This window comes from Podarcis gaigeae, assembly GCF_964106915.1.
Source record: "Podarcis gaigeae genome assembly, chromosome: 12".
Taxonomy (NCBI): domain Eukaryota; kingdom Metazoa; phylum Chordata; class Lepidosauria; order Squamata; family Lacertidae; genus Podarcis; species Podarcis gaigeae.
The window spans coordinates 22,059,266-22,077,070 of record NC_139688.1 but is presented as its reverse complement, the minus strand read 5'-3'; the positions used below and the strand labels follow the sequence as shown (position 1 = coordinate 22,077,070).

At 45.5% G+C, this 17,805-nt stretch overlaps 1 protein-coding gene across 4 annotated transcripts; it reads left to right on the top strand.

The window, feature by feature from the left end:
- Positions 1 to 34: 34 nt before the first annotated feature.
- On the top strand, positions 35 to 7,887 carry THNSL1 (threonine synthase like 1). 4 transcript variants are annotated; one of them, XM_083704864.1, is made up of 4 exons: positions 150 to 1,186; positions 2,852 to 2,969; positions 4,485 to 4,629; positions 5,518 to 7,887. In XM_083704864.1, exon 4 carries the CDS (start codon positions 5,561 to 5,563, stop codon positions 7,778 to 7,780), a length of 2,220 nt encoding a protein of 739 aa, XP_083560990.1. In that variant the 5' UTR covers positions 150 to 1,186; positions 2,852 to 2,969; positions 4,485 to 4,629; positions 5,518 to 5,560; the 3' UTR covers positions 7,781 to 7,887. The 4 variants fall into 4 exon arrangements, with proteins under 4 accessions (XP_083560987.1, XP_083560990.1, XP_083560989.1 ...); XM_083704861.1 differs by lacking the exons at positions 150 to 1,186; positions 2,852 to 2,969 and adding an exon at positions 35 to 132; XM_083704863.1 differs by having other exon boundaries at positions 150 to 2,969.
- Positions 7,888 to 17,805: the final 9,918 nt, after the last annotated feature.

The following is a 17,805-nucleotide window of genomic DNA, read 5'->3' as shown; positions in this document are numbered from 1 at the left end:
CCGGAGAGGAAAGGAATGGCGCGCAGGCGCAGCGGGGGCAGGGAGGGAGGGAGGACGCCGCCGTAGAGATACCGCACAGAGATAGTAAGGAGGGCGCCGCCGGCGTGGGAGTTCGCGCACGCGTAGTAGCAGGTAGGTCTGCCTGCATGTGGTTAGAGAGGGGCTGGGTTGAGCAATGGCGGAGAGGCGCTTTATGGGAGGGCAGGGCTTTTAAATTTTTTTTTGCGTGCCTTGAAACGGATTCCTTCCTTCCTTTTCGAATCCATGCTGCGTGCATGGATCCTTTCCCTGCTCACGAGGAGCAGCCTCCCCTCTGCTCTTGGCAGCCTTGGCAGGGAATGGGGGGAACGGGTGGGTCGCTCTCTGGTTGTCCTGAAGGGAGAAACTCGGTCCCCATCCTGCTCGAGGCGGTGCGTTGGAGCAGGAGCCTCCCTCCCCACCCACTGACGAGACCGGGGGGGGGGGCGCCCCATATCTTGAAGAAGAAGGGGTACTGTTCGTTGCTTTGTTTCTGCTGCAGCAGAGAGAAAAGTCCCGAGTCGTTGAATAAAGTTTAAAGGGTGTTAAAATTGTGGCATGCATGAGGTCTGGTGGGCCCGCCGGCATCAGATGCACCACGCGAGTAGGCTGACAGTTGCACACATGGGGAGAAAGGAGGGGGGAAGCAGCAGAACCCCAAAGCAGTAAAGTGCAAGAGGCGCAACCCGTGGCTTTCTTACGCAGAACTCAGATGTATACATGAATGCATTTACAACTGCAGCCCAGTAAATTGGCAATACAATAAATTTGCTTAGCAGAGCTAGGCAGATCCCAGTGCTTTTTTTTTAAGAATCAAAAAGGATCTGGTATGCAGTTCTTGAAGTAAGTGCCACACTTTTAATATTTGGTGCGGGGGATGTTGGAGACAATAGGACTCTGAATACCATTTGTGCTCAAATTCTGCTTGTAGGCTTCCCCTAGGTACTGTATCTGGTTGATCAGTATGAGAATACTGTACAGTGGTACCTCGGGTTACATACGCTTCAGTTTACATACACTTCAGGCTACAGACTCTGCTAACCCAGAAATAGTGCTTCAGGTTAAGAACTTTGCTTCAGGATGAGAACAGAAATTGTGCTCCGGTGGCGTGGCAGCAGCAGGAGGCCCCATTAGCTAAAGTGGTGCTTCAGGTTAAGAACAGTTTCAGGTTAAGTACGGACCTCCGGAACGAATTAAGTACTTAACCCAAGGTACCACTGTATTGGACTAGGTCGTTGGTCTGATCCAGCACACTCTTCTTATGCTTCTTGATGTCCTTTGTAGAAGTGTGGGATGTAAATGTAATAATAACTAAAACGATATTTGAAAAGATTCACACGTGTTGCCTATGGAAGAAAGCTGGCCACTGCTGGGTGAGAAGCAGTGATAACTAAGACAATTCATATTGGTTATGATCACATTTGAATGAATACATTGACCCTTCACTTCATTCTTGCCATGCTCCTGTTCTTCCAACCTTCTTAGAAGTCGGAGTCTGCTTTGAATTGGGGTCATTGCTACTGGCATTGCTAGGTGCAAGTTATAGAAAATGCTTTGCAATTGCATTCTGATTGTTTAATATAGTAACTGATGCCTGTACAGGAAGAGGAAGAGAATTGCAAGGCAATTCTCAAATCACTGGATATTTTTAAAATTTTCATAAATGAGTGCTATTTAAAGCTTATCCACAAATTCTGTTTTCTCTTTTATGTTGTACAACAGCTAATGGCACAAAGAAATATTGGAAATACCAACTTACTGCTTCCATGTTGCATCATAGTTATTGTAATCATCTATGCTGCATGGCTGAAATATGTATTGAATTGCTCATGGCAATCTTATTTTTGGATGTTATTTGCCGGTTTAATTAGAAGGGTGGCGCTGTGGGTTAAACCACAGAACCTAGGACTTGCCGATCAGAAGGTTGGCTGTTCGAATCCCCGCAATAGAGTGAGCTCCCATTGCTCGGTCCCTGCTCCTGCCAACCTAGCAGTTTGAAAGCACGTCAAAGTTTAAGTAGATAAATAGGTACCGCTCTGGCAGGAAGGTAAACGGCATTTCCGTGCTCTGCTCTGGTTTGCCAGAAGCGGCTTAGTCATGCTGGCCACATGACCCGGAAGCTGTACGCCGGCTCCCTCGGCCAATAAAGTGAGATTAGCGCCGCAACCCCAGAGTCGATCACGACTTGACCTCATGGTCAGGGGTCCCTTTAACTTTACCTATGTCTGACCTGAGACAGATAGATATTCAAATTTTTCTTCAACAGTTTTGTTGCAATGATAATGTAATGGAAAAAAACAGTTTGGGGTTTCCAAGGGGACATCACTCAGATCTATGGTAATTTAAGGGCAAATCCTTGGGATAGATTTGAATGTTTTGGAATCAGAGCTGTAGAAATATTAGTATTCATGGGCGTAGCCAAGGGAGAGCAGCTGCCCCCCAATCAATAGAAGTACATAGCAAACTAAGGTTCTGCCCCCCCCAACAAAAGGCTTGCCCCCCCCCCCCAAATCCTGGCTATGCCCATGTTAGTATTCATCAAATTTCAGCCTGGATCTTTTTCAGTGGGGCCACATTGGGTGTGTGACAATAACTGTATAAAATATAATACTTTTAGTGTACAGTAGTTCAGAAAACCAGCCATGCCCCAGAAGGCCAGTGTTCTACATAGATGGTGAATTGCAGCCATGTTTTTCAGCCAGGGAAGGGCAAAGAACTGTGAGTTAAATATTTGCATTGGCACAATCACAGTCACGGCCCCACAACGCCGAAGGACTCTGCTGATTTCTGGCCCAGTCACCACCTTTCGTCTGTTTGTCGCATGTAAATCTAGGTTTCCCAAAGTAATCAGCGCATATTCCTGTAGAGAGACAAGCTGCTGCTGGAGAAGTATAAGCTCTGTGACCTGCATTCATTTGTATACATCAGCTAAAATTTCTAAATAAAAGAAAGTAAGCAACTTAAAAAGAATAAAGTTACAGTTAAAGCGCATTGGAGGTATTCTAGTAATGCAGTAGAACAAACAAAATCACTACAAATTTTAAATGTCTATGTAAAGGTCACCACGGAAATGTAATTTAAAAATATGTTTTTATGCCTTTATACCCCACCTTTCTTTCATCCAAGTAGTGACCAGCCCCGCCCTGCTTAGCTTCAGCAAATTGTTTCATTTGCCTTCAAAGCATAGCCTGGGACTCACTGCAATTAGTTATCCAGCAGGAAATGCACCTGAATTTTTAATTTTATTTTTTAAAAAAGCTTTAGCTGGATGATGGAATAGAGTTGGAGAGAAGGTTCCTGCTCCAAGCCCCAGAAGACTTGAATAGCACAGAAAAAGTGGGAGCATGGAGTATGGAAAACAGTTGCTGTGTGAATGTCGTACTTCTCTGTTTGTCATGCTAGTTGACTATAACACTGTGACAGAGCAGACTTCCACCCCTGCAGATGCTGTTGGCCTACAACCCCTTAACCATTGGCTGTGCTGGCTGCAAGTGATAGTTGTAGTCCAACAACCTCTGGATGACCACAGATATCCCTGCCCTTGTGCTCTGACTAGAATGGGGGAGTCTCTTCAGGACATTTATGCCCTCTTGTCTTACAGGCTGCATACAGTGGTACCTCGGTTTAAGAACAGTCTGGTTAAAGAACGATTTGGTTTACAAACTCCACAAAACCAGAAAGAGTGTCTTGGTTTGAGAACTTTACCTCGGTCTGAGAACGGAATCTGAATGGTGGAAGGACACCAGTGGCGGAAGGCCTCATTAGGGAAAGCGAGCCTCGGTTTAAGAATGGTTCTGGTTTAAAAATGGACTTCCAGAACGGACTAAGTTCATAAATCGAGGTACCACTGTACTTCTTATTATGGAATAAACATGTCAAAAGATGCCAAGGGGCAAAAATGAACAGTATGAGAATGGTTCGTCAGACACTATTAAAGTAGCTCAGCAAGTGAAAGAAGCTTTGTTTGTCTAGAACAGGTGGGAAACTTGTCCTGCTCCAGATGTTGAGCCCCAACTCCCATCAACCCCAGCCAACAAGGCCAATGATTAGGGATGATGGGAGTTTCCCAAAGCATCTGGAAGGTACCAGATTAGCAAGGTTACATTAATCTGTGCTTTCACCAAAAATATTTTACTTGCAAGAGCTAAGCATCTAGCAATAACAGAATGCAGGATTATATTGTTTTCAGGGCCAATTTATTTTAATTTTGAAAAGGCAAAGCATACGATGTTTTCCTAGTCTCCTGACTTGAAGCGTGTGCACTGTTTGTTTTGCGGTACGTGTTGACATCGCTGTTGATTTCCCTGAGCAAACAAAATGAATCTACTCTTGGCAACGTGTTCATGTTCTGGGGCTGGAGAGAGTCCTCTTTGCCCGGCGGTTGTTCTTCTGTGGCCTCTGGAGAGCAATTGCTTGTGCGGCATTTGCTTCACTCTGATCTTTCTCTTTTATTCTGCTCCATCTAGACTGAGGGTTAAAACAAGGAAAGAAAGCCATACGTGGTTGCTGCACAAGAGCACGTCACAGATGCCATTTGGTTGGGCTTGTTATTATTTTTTAGCAATGCCTGCTCAGACGATAACGGGACAGAAGTGAGCTACTCTTGCAACCGTAAGTTATGTAACAAAACGATTGGTTGGTTTCAAAGGAAGAAAATATATTTGGATGCTAAGAAAGGATTTTATATGAATGCATAAAGTACACTCTGGCTCCATTTAAATGATTGGGGAAGTCTTGACATTCCAGTGGGAGTTGAATTGCACTCATGGGTGCTTTTGTTTGTGCGTTTTAAATAAAAAGTTAAAGTATTCATTGTAATCAGCTGTCACCTTCTACAAGTTTGCCATCCTCTGGTAGTTAGTGTTAATGTGCCCCAAATATTTCCTTACATGTGCAAATAAAGGCAAGGGGAGGGCAGGGGTGGTACAATATGTCTAAGAAATGGAGTACATACTGGTGTTTCTAGCAGCTAGTTTCGGGAGCTCCATTGAGGATTTTTTATTGATTCTGAGAACATTACCTGCCTACAGTCAGTGCCTCTATTGAGTATTCATTGTAGCTCTGTGGTGTTAGAGGTGGTTCTGTCCTGTTCTGCTTGTGGCTCTTAGGCAAGGAAACAGTTAAGCTATCCTATGCACAGAAAATGAACCAAGTGTAAGGATTTTATGCAGGAAAGCACAGAGGCTTATTTTTTTAAGCATGTGGCTTCTTTTCAGAGTAGAAATTTCACAACAAACACGCATACTTTAAAGGGAAAACCTTTCCCCTCTGCACAGATTTCACAGAAGGTGGAATTCAATAAAATCCTCACCCATTTATTTGTCATGATCAGGTCACAGAATGGGTGAGCTGTTAAAAAAAACCCAAAATGTGCTCCCCTAAGATGGGAATGGAGCAGTCAGAAGTGTCTTCACATTCTAGTAATTATTTTAAATGTCAAGTGGCTAAGGTTTAAAGTATTTCTGGCTCACTGGATTTCCCCCTCCTCTTCTTTTATAGCGTTTCCTTTCCTTGTGAAATTGGCCCTAGAGAAAAGAAGAAGATGTTTCATGTGGTCTGGAATCGGCATCTAAAGCTAATGAGTCGCATCATGGTTTCTGATGTGTATTTAAAGTTGATTTTTTCAAGACGTTTTGCCCTTGCACAGACACCATGGATGTCTAGGCATTCTCTTGTCGGGGACAAGAATATTGTCCTGATGGGACCCCCTGGTGCCGGTAAAACGACAGTGGGGAAAATAGTAGGGCAGAAACTAGGCTCCTGCTTCATAGATGTGGACGACGATGTCCTTGAAACAACCTGGAACATGAGTGTGGCAGAAAAATTGAAGGATGTTGGCAACGAGCAATTTTTAGAAGAGGAAGGAAAAGCCTTGTTAAATCTTTCAGCATCCGGAAGTGTCGTTTCCCTTACTGGCTCCAACCCAATGAATGCTGCCAGCATGGAACACGTGAAGAAAAATGGAGTTGTGGTCTATCTGGACGTACCGACACAAAACATCATGGATCGGTTGCAGTTGATGAAAGTAGACCGTATTGTGGGGCAGGGGCCCGGAACCTCACTGAGAGACATCCTCCAGTTTCGGAAGCAGTTTTATAAGAAGTGGTATGATGTCCGTGTGCTTTGTGAGAACGGAATTACTGCCGATGCCGTTGCAGAGAAAGTGCTTCATGCAGTGAAGCGGTACCAAGACTCTGACTCAGATGGCTTCATTTCCACCAGGAGTCTAAGATGCAATAAGAAGGTTGAGCCTAAAGGCTCTGTGAAATATTTCAGCGATGTTCTTGTTGAGGGACTGGCGCCTGATGGTGGGCTTTTTGTTCCTGAGATGGGGCTTCCAATATTCACTGCAGGAGAATGGCAACATCTACTAGGGGCAAGCTATGCTGAAAGAGCTCAGGTTATACTGGAAAGGTGCATACATCCTGCTGATGTGCCTGCTTCCAAGTTATGGGAAATAGTTCAGGCTGCCTATGGACAAAATTTTACCTGTTCTAAAATTGCCCCCGTCAGGCACCTGGCAGGCAATCAGTTTCTTCTGGAGCTGTTTCATGGACCAACGGCTTCATTTAAGGATTTGGCGTTGCAGTTGATGCCCCACCTGTTTGCATACTGCATCCCCCAAAGCTGTAACTATCTGATCTTGGTAGCTACTTCTGGCGACACAGGAAGTGCCGTCCTAGATGGTTTTAGTCGGCTTAAGGAGACGGATAAACAAAGGATTGCCATGGTCACCCTCTTTCCCCAGGATGGAGTTAGCCAGATTCAGAAATCACAGATGGTGGGCTACCAGGAAGCAAACACAAAAGTAATAGGTGTCAGATCGGACTTTGATTTTTGCCAGTCTGCCATCAAGCAGATGTTTACCGATTCAGATTTTACTGGCTTTCTCACTGTGGAATACGGGACAGCGTTAAGTGCAGCAAATTCTATAAACTGGGCTCGCTTGCTTCCCCAGGTGGTCTATCATGCCTCTGCCTACCTTGACCTTGTTGAGCAAGGCATCATTTCCTTTGGGAACCCTGTTGATGTCTGTATTCCCACAGGGAACTTTGGCAACATACTAGCCGCTAAGTATGCGCAAATGATGGGGATCCCTATACGGAAATGCATCTGTGCTTCCAATCAAAACAACGTCTTGACGGAATTCATAAAAACAGGCCTGTACAATATAAAGGAGAGGCGATTAATGCAAAGCCTGTCACCAGCAGTGGACATTTTGAAGTCTTCCAACCTTGAACGACATTTGCACTTGATTGCTAATGGGGACGGGCAGCTGGTGACGCAACTGTTTAGCAGTCTGGAGAACCAGCGCTGCTTCCAGTTGCAGGAACACTTCCTGGTCAGGCTTCAGCAGGATTTGGTGGCTGATTGGTGCTCTGAGGACGACTGCCTGGGTGCCATTCGCTCTGTGTTCGATACCACAGGCTACATTTTAGACACGCACACAGCTCTCGCAAAGGTGGTTGCCGATCGACTGCAAGATAAAACTTGCCCGGTGATCATTTCTTCTACGGCTCATTATTCCAAATTTGCACCTGCTGTCCTACAGGCATTGAGGATTGGAGAAATCAAGCAGACTCCGTTAAGTCAGCTTCACTTGTTAAACTCTTATAACCCTTTGCCCCCGGTCCACAGGGGCCTATTAGAGACTCTGAAAAAGAACGAGAAGCAGCAGTACCAGGTCTGTGCTGCTGACGTGAACGTCCTCATGGAACACGTTGAATCCTTAATACAAAACCACTTCATGAAGGTTTTCTAACTGTAGGCTTATTTGACATTTGCCTCCTATGGCGCTTTGAATATTTCCCCTCCTCCTCCTCACACATTCACCCAAAAGCATGTTTTAATAAATGCTTAGTAAACACAGTAGCCGCCTTTTAGTGACTATATACTGCCAGATATTTACATGCATGAGCACTGAATGCAGTGTAAGAAACAAAACATGCATTGTTGAAAAATAATAATGTCATATTCCCAAAGGTGAGATGATTGTTTGGAAGAGAAATAGAAAAGGTTAGCATATGGTTCCCAGGGAAGTCCTGTTTTGGATGCTCAGTACTGCCCATACGGTCTTGCAGCAATTCTCCAGGGTTTCTCCCTGCCGTAGAATCGTAGGGTTGGAAGGGGTCACGAGGGTCCTTGCAATGCAGGAATCTTTCACCCAACGTGGGGCTTGAACCATGACCCTGGGATTAAGAGTCTCTTGCTATACCGACTGAGCTAATGAGAGGAAGAAGAAGAACCTGCGACCTTCTGCATGCAAATGAGATGTTTGAAAGCACGTTAAAGTTCAAGCAGATAAGTAGGTACCGCTCTGGTGGGAAGGTAAACGGCATTTCCGTCCGCTGCTCTTGTTCGCCAGAAGCAGCTTAGTTATGCTGGCCACATGACCCGGAAGCTGTATGCCGGCTCCCTCGGCCAGTAAAGTGAGATGAGCGCCTGAGCGCCGCAACCCCAGAGTCGGTCACGACTGGATCTAATGGTCAGGGGTCCCTTTACCACTGAGCTACAGCCCTTCATCAGATGTTTCTGGTTGGCCCGGGAAGGAATAACAAATAGTTTTGGGGACATACTTTGTGCAACACTATTTAGCCATTAGCCACAAGATGGCATCCTTAACAGTTTGCTAACAATAGTTTACTAATAATAGGGTTGCCATATTTCAAAGTTGTTTAGCTTTTATGGGGAAAAAAAGGTAAAGGTACCCCTGCCCGTACGGGCCAGTCTTGACAGACTCTGGGGTTGTGCGCCCATCTCACTCAAGAGGCCAGGGGCCAGCGCTGTCCGGAGACACTTCCGGGTCACGTGGCCAGCGTGACATCGCTGCTCTGGCGAGCCAGAGCCGCACACGGAAACGCCGTTTACCTTCCCGCTGGTAAGCGGTCCCTATTTATCTACTTGCACCCGGAGGTGCTTTCGAACTGCTAGGTTGGCAGGCGCTGGGACCGAGCAGCGGGAGCGCACCCCGCCGCAGGGATTCGAACCGCCGACCTTTCGATCGGCAAGTCCTAGGCGCTGAGGCTTTAACCCACAGCGCCACCTGCGTCCCTTTTTATGGGGAAACCTCCCCCCAAAATAGTGTTTTCCCTGCTTTTTACATCATGTTGCCATACATTACATCCAGGTTTTCCCCTGACATTTTGCCAATTTGGCAAAATTACCCCCTAACCATTTTTACAACTGGAAACCAGGACATGTCAGGAATTCTCCTGACTTATGGTAAGCCTACTAATAACATTTCAAAGTTTGGACTTGCATTAAGGGACTCTTTGAGTTATCCATAATAGTTAAAAATTTATAAAACGGGGGTGGGGGTGGGGAATTCATCCCAGTTCCTTAAAAGGTGGGAAAAAGAGATGCAGAGGAGCACCACATACGTAAAATATTGTTGGGCAAAATCCTTTGGGCCAGCTTTAACACTGACAAGCTCTTCCTAAAAACAGAGGAAGGTCTCTCATAGATGGGGTGTTATGCCATTATAGTGGGGTCTGAGTCACTGGTTCTATCTCCCAGCGACCCGGGCATCCACAACATTTTTTCAGTGGGTGCCCATGGGTGCCCGACCTCTGCCACGACTATCGCGTCCGTGGGCTGCCCACAACATAGCAGAATACCCAATTTAGCATCAGCTGACAACCATAGAATAGTAAGCTGTCCTCATTCTCTGACTTCCTCCGTGTTATGAAATGAGCTTGAAGGCCTCATTATCTCCTCATCCAATTGTGCAGTGCTCCTACAGACGATGCCATTTCTTTTGCTCTGAACAAAGTCCTAAAGCAGCAGTCCCTTGTGTTCCCCTCTGCATTACACCATGGGCACACACACCGGAGCAGCTGCCTGGGGGAGACAGTCTCTTCCAAATGTCTGCATTGCCACTCCGGTCTTAGTGAAATGTTAGAAAATATTGCGATGCAAGAAGAAGCCACCTAAGCAGCCGTCATGCTTTGCTTTATTCAGATAAGCCTGGGTAGCATATTATGCTCCTCCCCTGCCCTGTCGGCTTGGGCTGTGCCTGCTCTTAGGAGTCCAGGGAGCAAGGAAATGGATGAGGTTTTTTTGCTCTTGCTTGAGAGAGCAGGAGGCCTGTCAGTTCCAGTCTCCCTGCCAGCTTCCCAGAGCCAAGGTGGCAGCAGGAGTGACGGATGTGCTGACACATACATGGAGCCGCAGAGCTCTGATCTCCTTGGATCACCCGAGCTCAAAATGTAGGCCTCTTAAGCTGTTAGGATCGCTTTCGGCAATTAGTGGCATCTAAAGAGATAGGGAGGGATTTTAAAACTTGCTAGAGAACTATTTCAATCGGGGTTTGGTAGATGGATTGTAAATAGGGAGATTCTCGTCTATTGCTCAGTCTATTCCTCTCTTTGCCTTGTTAATCAGTCAACAGACATGAAGCATTTGGTACATAAATAGTTGATTAAGTCCAGCCACAGGGGGGAAAAGAGGGGAAGCAATTGGTTGCTACTAAAGAACTGGACTCGGGTGGCGCTGTGGGTTAAACCAGAGCCTAGGGCTTGCCGATCAGAAGGTCGGTGGTTTGAATCCCCACGACGGGGTGAGCTCCCGTTGCTTGGTCCCAGCTCCTGCCAACCTAGCAGTTCGAAAGCACATCAAAAGTGCAAATAGATAACTAGGTACCGCTCCAGCGGGAAGGCAAACGGCGTTTCCGTGCGCTGCTCTGGTTCGCCAGAAGCGGCTTAGTCATGCTGGCCATATGACCCGGAAGCTGTATGCCGGCTCCCTCAGCCAATAAAGCGAGATGAGCGCCGCAAGCCCAGAGTCGTCCATGACTGGACCTCATGGTCAGCGGTCCCTTTACCTTTACCTTTAAAGAACTGGGGGTTGTATCTGCTATAGGTTTGAAGCAGTATCATAACACTTCAAATAGTCATGGCTTTCCCCAAAGAATCTTGGGAACTGTAGCTTGTTATGGGTGCTGAGCATTGTTAGGGTACGCCTATTCCCCTCACAGAACTACAGTTCCCAGGGTTCCCTGGGAACAGGGATTGATTGTTAAGCCATTCTGGGAAATGGAGCTCTGTGAAGCAAATGGGAGCGTCCTAACAACTCTTTGCACTCTTAGCAAACTATGGTTCTCATGATTCTTTGGGGGGAGCCAAAACTATTTAGTAGTATGATGTTATTTTAAATGTATAGTGTGGGTGAGGTCTATTGAAATTAATGGGTCTAGGTCAGTCATGTCTGTTATCTTCACCGGGTCTGATCTGACTAGGAGCAACATTGGATACAGCAGTAAAGTTTTAATGCTCATACCAGGTAACAGCATGGAAAAGTTCTTGCTTGTATGCTGGCTATTGGGCCTCACTTCCTTTGAGTCTAACTTCTCTGTGAAGCCTCATTCCTTGCCTCTGAAGTCCGTTGGTATAGCTATGGGTTGGCATTTTCATTTCTTTCAATTCCCACATGGCTTCCCTTCTCTCCTTAAAATGTTTTCTATACCATTTCACATTTATTTTTATCCCCCCTGTTCTTAGAAACAGCAGTTATATGTTTAGTTTAAGTTGATTTTGTATGTGTGTGTATATATCTATATCTATGCACACTTCTTTTCTCAGTGGAGAGATGGTTAAACGGGGGGAAAAGCATTCTCATAACTTAAATGTTTGGAGTGTCATTGAAACCACCTTGGTATTTTTTTTCTGTTTGCAGAGCAGCTGTCTGGGTAATACGCTCAAATCTTTCACTGTCACGTATTATCATAAAGTCATTTTAGCAGAACCATTTTTAATTCACTCTAGTCTGCTCCTCCTACAAAGGAATGTAAAACCATCCTTTGTAGGGTAAATTTAGTGCCATATTAATTCGAAGAGTTAGAATAATAAACTTTAAAAAATGGAAATTAATAGGAGCTTTGGGGTTAATGCATTAAGTTCCTTTCAGGTTAATTGTGTGTAGACTAGGATTTGGGAGAGTGGGTTTTTATTTTATCTTTTAGCTCGCTTAACTGGCATAACATGAACTACCCATATTTCAGCTTGTAGGCAGGAAAAGCAATTCCTCACAGGAAGGTGGGACAACCTTTGCCTCTTACTATGGCATTACCTGTGTGCATTGGCAAAGCAACCACCTTGAGAGGGAGTGGTTAGGGTGACATGTATGTGAAATGTATTAGGGGGGGTGCTCAATAAACAGGTGATGTCATGTAACCTCTAAGCAAGTTATGCAAACGTATCGGCACGAATTCCCATTAAACAGCTGGTCCCAAAACTCCCGTGGTGCCAGGGTGTGTGGTCTGAAGGGCATTAAGGCTACCACCTTGTTGGAGCTAAGGAGATTTGGGGTCTGCTCAGTGCCTGAATGGATGATTGCCTGCAAACTGTATGCTCATTTTGGGCTCCATGATGGGGAGAAATGGGGGGGGGGGATTTAACTGTAATAAAATAAATATTTGTAGTGCTACAGTCTAAACACTTCAAAAATGTTCCAGGGTTCCTTAATGAATTTTTAAAAAGGTTTTCAAAATGGTGTGTGTGGTTTAAGAATACAGAATCAAAAGGACAAATAAATGAATCCCCCAGGAGTACAGTTTCGTGATGGGCAGAACATTACTGAATTTTCAGCATGCTTTCCCCTCCAATTTGTTTTGGTTTTAACATAGGAGTGATATCCAATTAACTCATACTTAGAGTGGGCCAATGGCACAGAAATAATGGACTTAAGATACTCTGTTGATTTCAGTCAGTCTACTCTTGAATATGACTAATAATGTCTTATCACCCTATGACATAGCTTTTTCTACTTGGGGAGATAAATGGGGGTGGGGATGACCCCCCCCCACTGCATTGAATGCTCAGCCAAAAGCCAACCTTTTCCAAACTGGCGAGAGCTCAGTTCCTGGCACTTTTTGAGGATTGTGGCTTTAATTTTTACTTCCTGTAGTTACAAAGCAATAGATGCAGCATCTCACAAATGCATTGGGGAGCTGCACAATAAATAACTCTGTGTTTGCAGATATGGAAAGAAAGACATTTGCTTGAATATGCCTTTCCACTGATATGTAAACTTACTTCTCACCAGACTTGCTCCTGGTCTGGGCCCAACACTCAAAAAGGTTTGGTTCGCATGTGATGATACTGTGAGAAGTGAAAGGATTAAGGGGGTACTAAAATTTCATTGTATATTACAAAACATTTCTCTTTCTTTTCTGATTGTGGAAACCATAACCAACCACCGGAAGACTGACTGCGCTGACTTTCCTTAGGAAGAGGCTTGCAATAGTTTACATGGCATATCAGTTGTCACAGGAATGCCTCCTGTCTGGCTGTCAGATCTCAGCTGTGCTTAATGTAAAGCAGCTCAGGGTTGCAAAGCCCTGGAGACTGCAAACACCGTGGCCTAACAACAGAGTCCTAGAGGATTCGCTTAACAACTGGACACACACACACCGGGGCATGCACATATCATTATAAGTACAACTTGCAAAACATATGAACAATGAGGTGATCATTTTATTCAAATTTGTTTTGCTTTTGGCAATAGCTTATAAGTGATTACATAGGAAATGGATCTATGGCAGTGATTCTTAAACTTTTTTTGGGGGGGGTCGTCTACCTCTTTAAGAGTGTGGTGAAAGCTATGGAGCCCCTCCCCAGAAAAAAATGTACACAAAGATATATACACACAATTATGCATGCAGTTTATTTTGTTGCATTGTTAAAAACAACCTCACACAGATCACAGATTCCATAAAGCCCACACATGGATCCCTGGTTAAGAACACCTGATTTGTCAATTTGTGATAAAGACTGGGGGTGGGGAAGGTGAGGAAAGGTATAATAAATAAATAATTGAAGTTTTCTTCTGGTACCTTGAATACAGTTTAAGTGGAGGGTAGCGTGACTCCTCACAAGATGTGAAGACCATTATTGGATATACTAAAAGTTAAATTGCTAAGACATTGTTTATCTTTAGAGCATTTTGGGGGAATGTGTTTTTAATATTACACAGTAACCAGAGCAATATGTATACAATGAAGACTGACAGTGCAGTCCTAACCCCGCCCCCCCCCGTTCCCCCATGCAAGTGGGGCAGTGTCCGAGGGGGCGAGGGCTGTTGAATGGCATGTAGCTGTCTCTCTGCTGGCCTCCAGTGGTGGAGAGGAGCACTGCCATTTGGGGGCGGGGGAGGCAGAGCAGCCATACTCTGGTAGTATCAGCCTGGGAAATATTGGAAAGCAGACCCATGAATAACAAAAAAGGATTTGCATTCACTGACAAAAGAGAGCCATTATGTGTTTTAGCAGGTATTTCATTATCTCGGAATGAGCACCATATGGCACACAGGCTCCTGGCTTGTGATAAATTTGCTGGGGTTTCTTAGAAATATATATATATATATATATATATATATATATATATATATATATATATGAAAGAATCCAGTTAAAATATAATGGAAAACGATCAGCCTGCTGTGTAAGTGAGAGATATGGACCTTTTAAACAAACAACAACAATATAGTAGGGTAAGTTAAATGACATTCAACAGCTTCATAACGAAATTAATCTTTCCAGCTCTTTGGTGACATGTCGTTATAATTCCCTCCATAGCTGAAATGCTGTGCTTTCTTAAGTCTCTACTCTGTCCTGGTTTGCACCTCACATTGCTCGCTGTGACTCAGAGGCGCCAACTTGTGAACAAAGTGAGAGGGAACCATCATGCATGTGATGTTATGATGTTGCCCGTGAGACGATGTCCGGATGTCGCAGCAGGTCGGAGGAGCCAGGAATGTGGCGGCAGCGGCACGGCTTTAATGCTGGGTGGCTCCTCCCCCTTCTGCCGCCACTGCCACAAGGCGAGGACTCCTTCCCTGTTGTTAGCCGCCTTGAGTGTGGATTAAAGTGTGGAGAGGTGGCAAACAATGTATGTATTTTCGTTACACAGAGCAGTTGTGACTTGATTTATGAGTGCAGCAGAGGAGCCACAGGGTGAGGACCTGCATTGCTGTTCTGTGCGGCAGCGGTTCTAGAAAGGTTGTTTTCTGCTGCTCCAGAGAAGCGGACATGGAGCAATGGATCCAAACTACAAGAAAAAAGATTCCACCTAAACATTAGGAAGAACTTCCTGACAGTAAGAGCTGTTCGACAGTGGAATTTGCTGCCAAGGAGTGTGGTGGAGTCTCCTTCTTTGGAGGTCTTTAAGCAGAGGCTTGACAACCATATGTCAGGAGTGCTCCGATGGTGTTTCCTGCTTGGCAGGGGGTTGGACTCGATGGCCCTTGTGGTCTCTTCCAACTCTATGATTCTATTATTCTAATCACAAAGCAGCATGTAAGCAGCAAAGATCTTGTCCATTATTGGAGTATGAATGGAATCCTTAACACCCTAACCTGGACGGTCAAGAAAAGAGAGAACTGTATAAAAAACAGTGGAATCCAAAGGGTGTCCTTTTGGTGCCTCTATCACATGGTCCTACTACGATGGCTCTGCGGGGTGTTAACTCTGCTAGTGTCGAGGTCCAACTGAATCCTTATATAGACCATAGTTCAGTAAACCCCACCTCCCAGAGAACCTCACGCAATTCTTCAGCTTTAGGCTCCTGAAGACTGTGGAGGCAAGTGAAACTACAGGGAACCAGGCAGAGAACCTTCTTGGTAGTGGAGACCACCCTGTGGAACGCCCTCCCATCAGAGGTCAAGGAGACGAATAACTATACAACTTTTAGAAGGTGCATGAAGGCAGTCTTGTATGGGAAAGTTTTTAATGTTTGATGTTTTATTAGGCCTTTATATTTGCTGGAAACCACCCAGAGTGGCTAGGGCTACCCAGTGAAATGCGCAGGGTACAAATAATAAAATCATATTATGATTTTTTATTTATTATCATTTTTATTATTATTATTGGGAAGGGTGCGGTGGGAGGGAGAACAGCCCTGTGCAGACCCACCGACAGGAATGTTAAATTGGCTGTGCTAGTGTGCTTGCACTTGCTGACTTGACCACTGCTTTGGCCTTCCTCTCCCAGTAAGCGGCAGCAACGCATCTGCTGGGAGCTCCACCATGCAGGCTCCTTTTCTGAATTGAGGGAGCAGGAATATAGGTCCTCTGGTTGGTCAGGAGGCTCCTCTTGAAGATGCCTTTGCTACAGTTTCCTAATACTAAAAGGAATAGAATGTGGATTGTCAGCGGCTGTACCTGCCTGTTCATCACCACCTAACGGAGTCGTCTTCTGTTCCTTTGGGAAATCTGGGGCATTCACGCAAGCACAGGCACACACTTGCCTCTGAAATGTTTCGGTCTCTGAGGACTCCTGTAGGCCAGCCATGATTCCGTTCACATTCTTTGCGTCAAAATATCAGCAACTTGGTTCCCCCATCGTGTCTCTCTCATCCTGCGTTTTCCAGGCATTATGTCATTCCCCTGTAGCCATCTGCCAGCTGCCTGTGGCTCTTCTGTTGAGGGTATAATGTTTCCCAGGAGGAAGTGTCTGAGTCGTTTGCTCAGAAATGATATTATATTGCATATATAGATATACAAAAAGGTGACTGAGCACTCTCATGCCTAATGGCTGTTTTGTTCATTTGCTCTCTTGGGTTTACATGATCTCCTTGAGGGAACAGTCTCAAGTCCCTTTGGATATTACATTGCTTTGACTCTGTTTCATGCTAATGGAGATGGATAATATTTTCTTTCAAAGGATGGATCATATTCCTTTACAGGAGGATATCAGTTCAAAATGCCTCCTGAACACAAGCAGCCTTATTGTCAGCACGATGTTCTCCCCTCCTGCCGGAGTGATTTTGATTGCTTAAAATAGTTTCAAGTGTTCTTGTAAACAGGTCTGTAAAAAAAAAAAAAGGGCTTAAATGTTTTAAAATCTCATTGTCTTGCTGTTTTGTTGTTTACCGCCTTGGGCTCCTTTTGGGAGGAAAGTCAGAATAGAAAAAAATTAATAAGGAAAAAATGCCTATATGAACTTAGCAAGACTGGAAAAGAGGAAGTGCCTTATTTGAAGAGAAGGAGTCCATGTAATGAGAATAATTGAGGGCATGTAATGAGAGCCATGGGACACGGGTGGCGCTGTGGGTAAAACCTCAGCGCCTAGGACTTGCCGATCGCATGGTCGGCGGTTCGAATCCCCGTGGCGGGGTGCGCTCCAGTCGTTCAGTCCCAGCGCCTGCCAACCTAGCAGTTCGAAAGCACCCCCGGGTGCAAGTAGATAAATAGGGACCGCTTACCAGCGGGAAGGTAAACGGTGTTTCCGTGTGCTGCGCTGGCTCGCCAGATGCAGCTTGTCACACTGGCCACGTGACCCGGAAGTGTCTTCGGACAGCGCTGGCCCCCGGCCTCTTAAGTGAGATGGGCGCACAACCCTAGAGTCGGACACGACTGGCCCGTATGGGCAGGGGTACCTTTACCTTTACCTAATGAGAGCCATGGGATGCGAGTGGTGCTGTGGGTTAAACCACAGAGCCTATGACCTGCCGATCAGAAGGTCGGCGGTCCGAATCCCCGTGACGGGGTGAGCTCCCGTTGCTCGGTCCCTGCTCCTGCCAACCTAGCAGTTCAAGAGCACGTCAGAGTGCGAATAGATAAATAGGTACTGCTCCGGCAGGAAGGTAAACGGCATTTCCGTGCACTTCTCTGGTTCGCCAAAAGCGGCTTAGTCATGTTGGCCACATGACCCGGAAGCTGTATGCCAGCTCCCTCGGCCAATAAAGTGAGATGAGCGCCGCAACCCCAGAGTCGGCCACGACTGGACCTAATGGTCAGGGGTCCCTTTACCTTTACCTAATGAGAGCCATGAGTGAGATAACAGCTACCAGT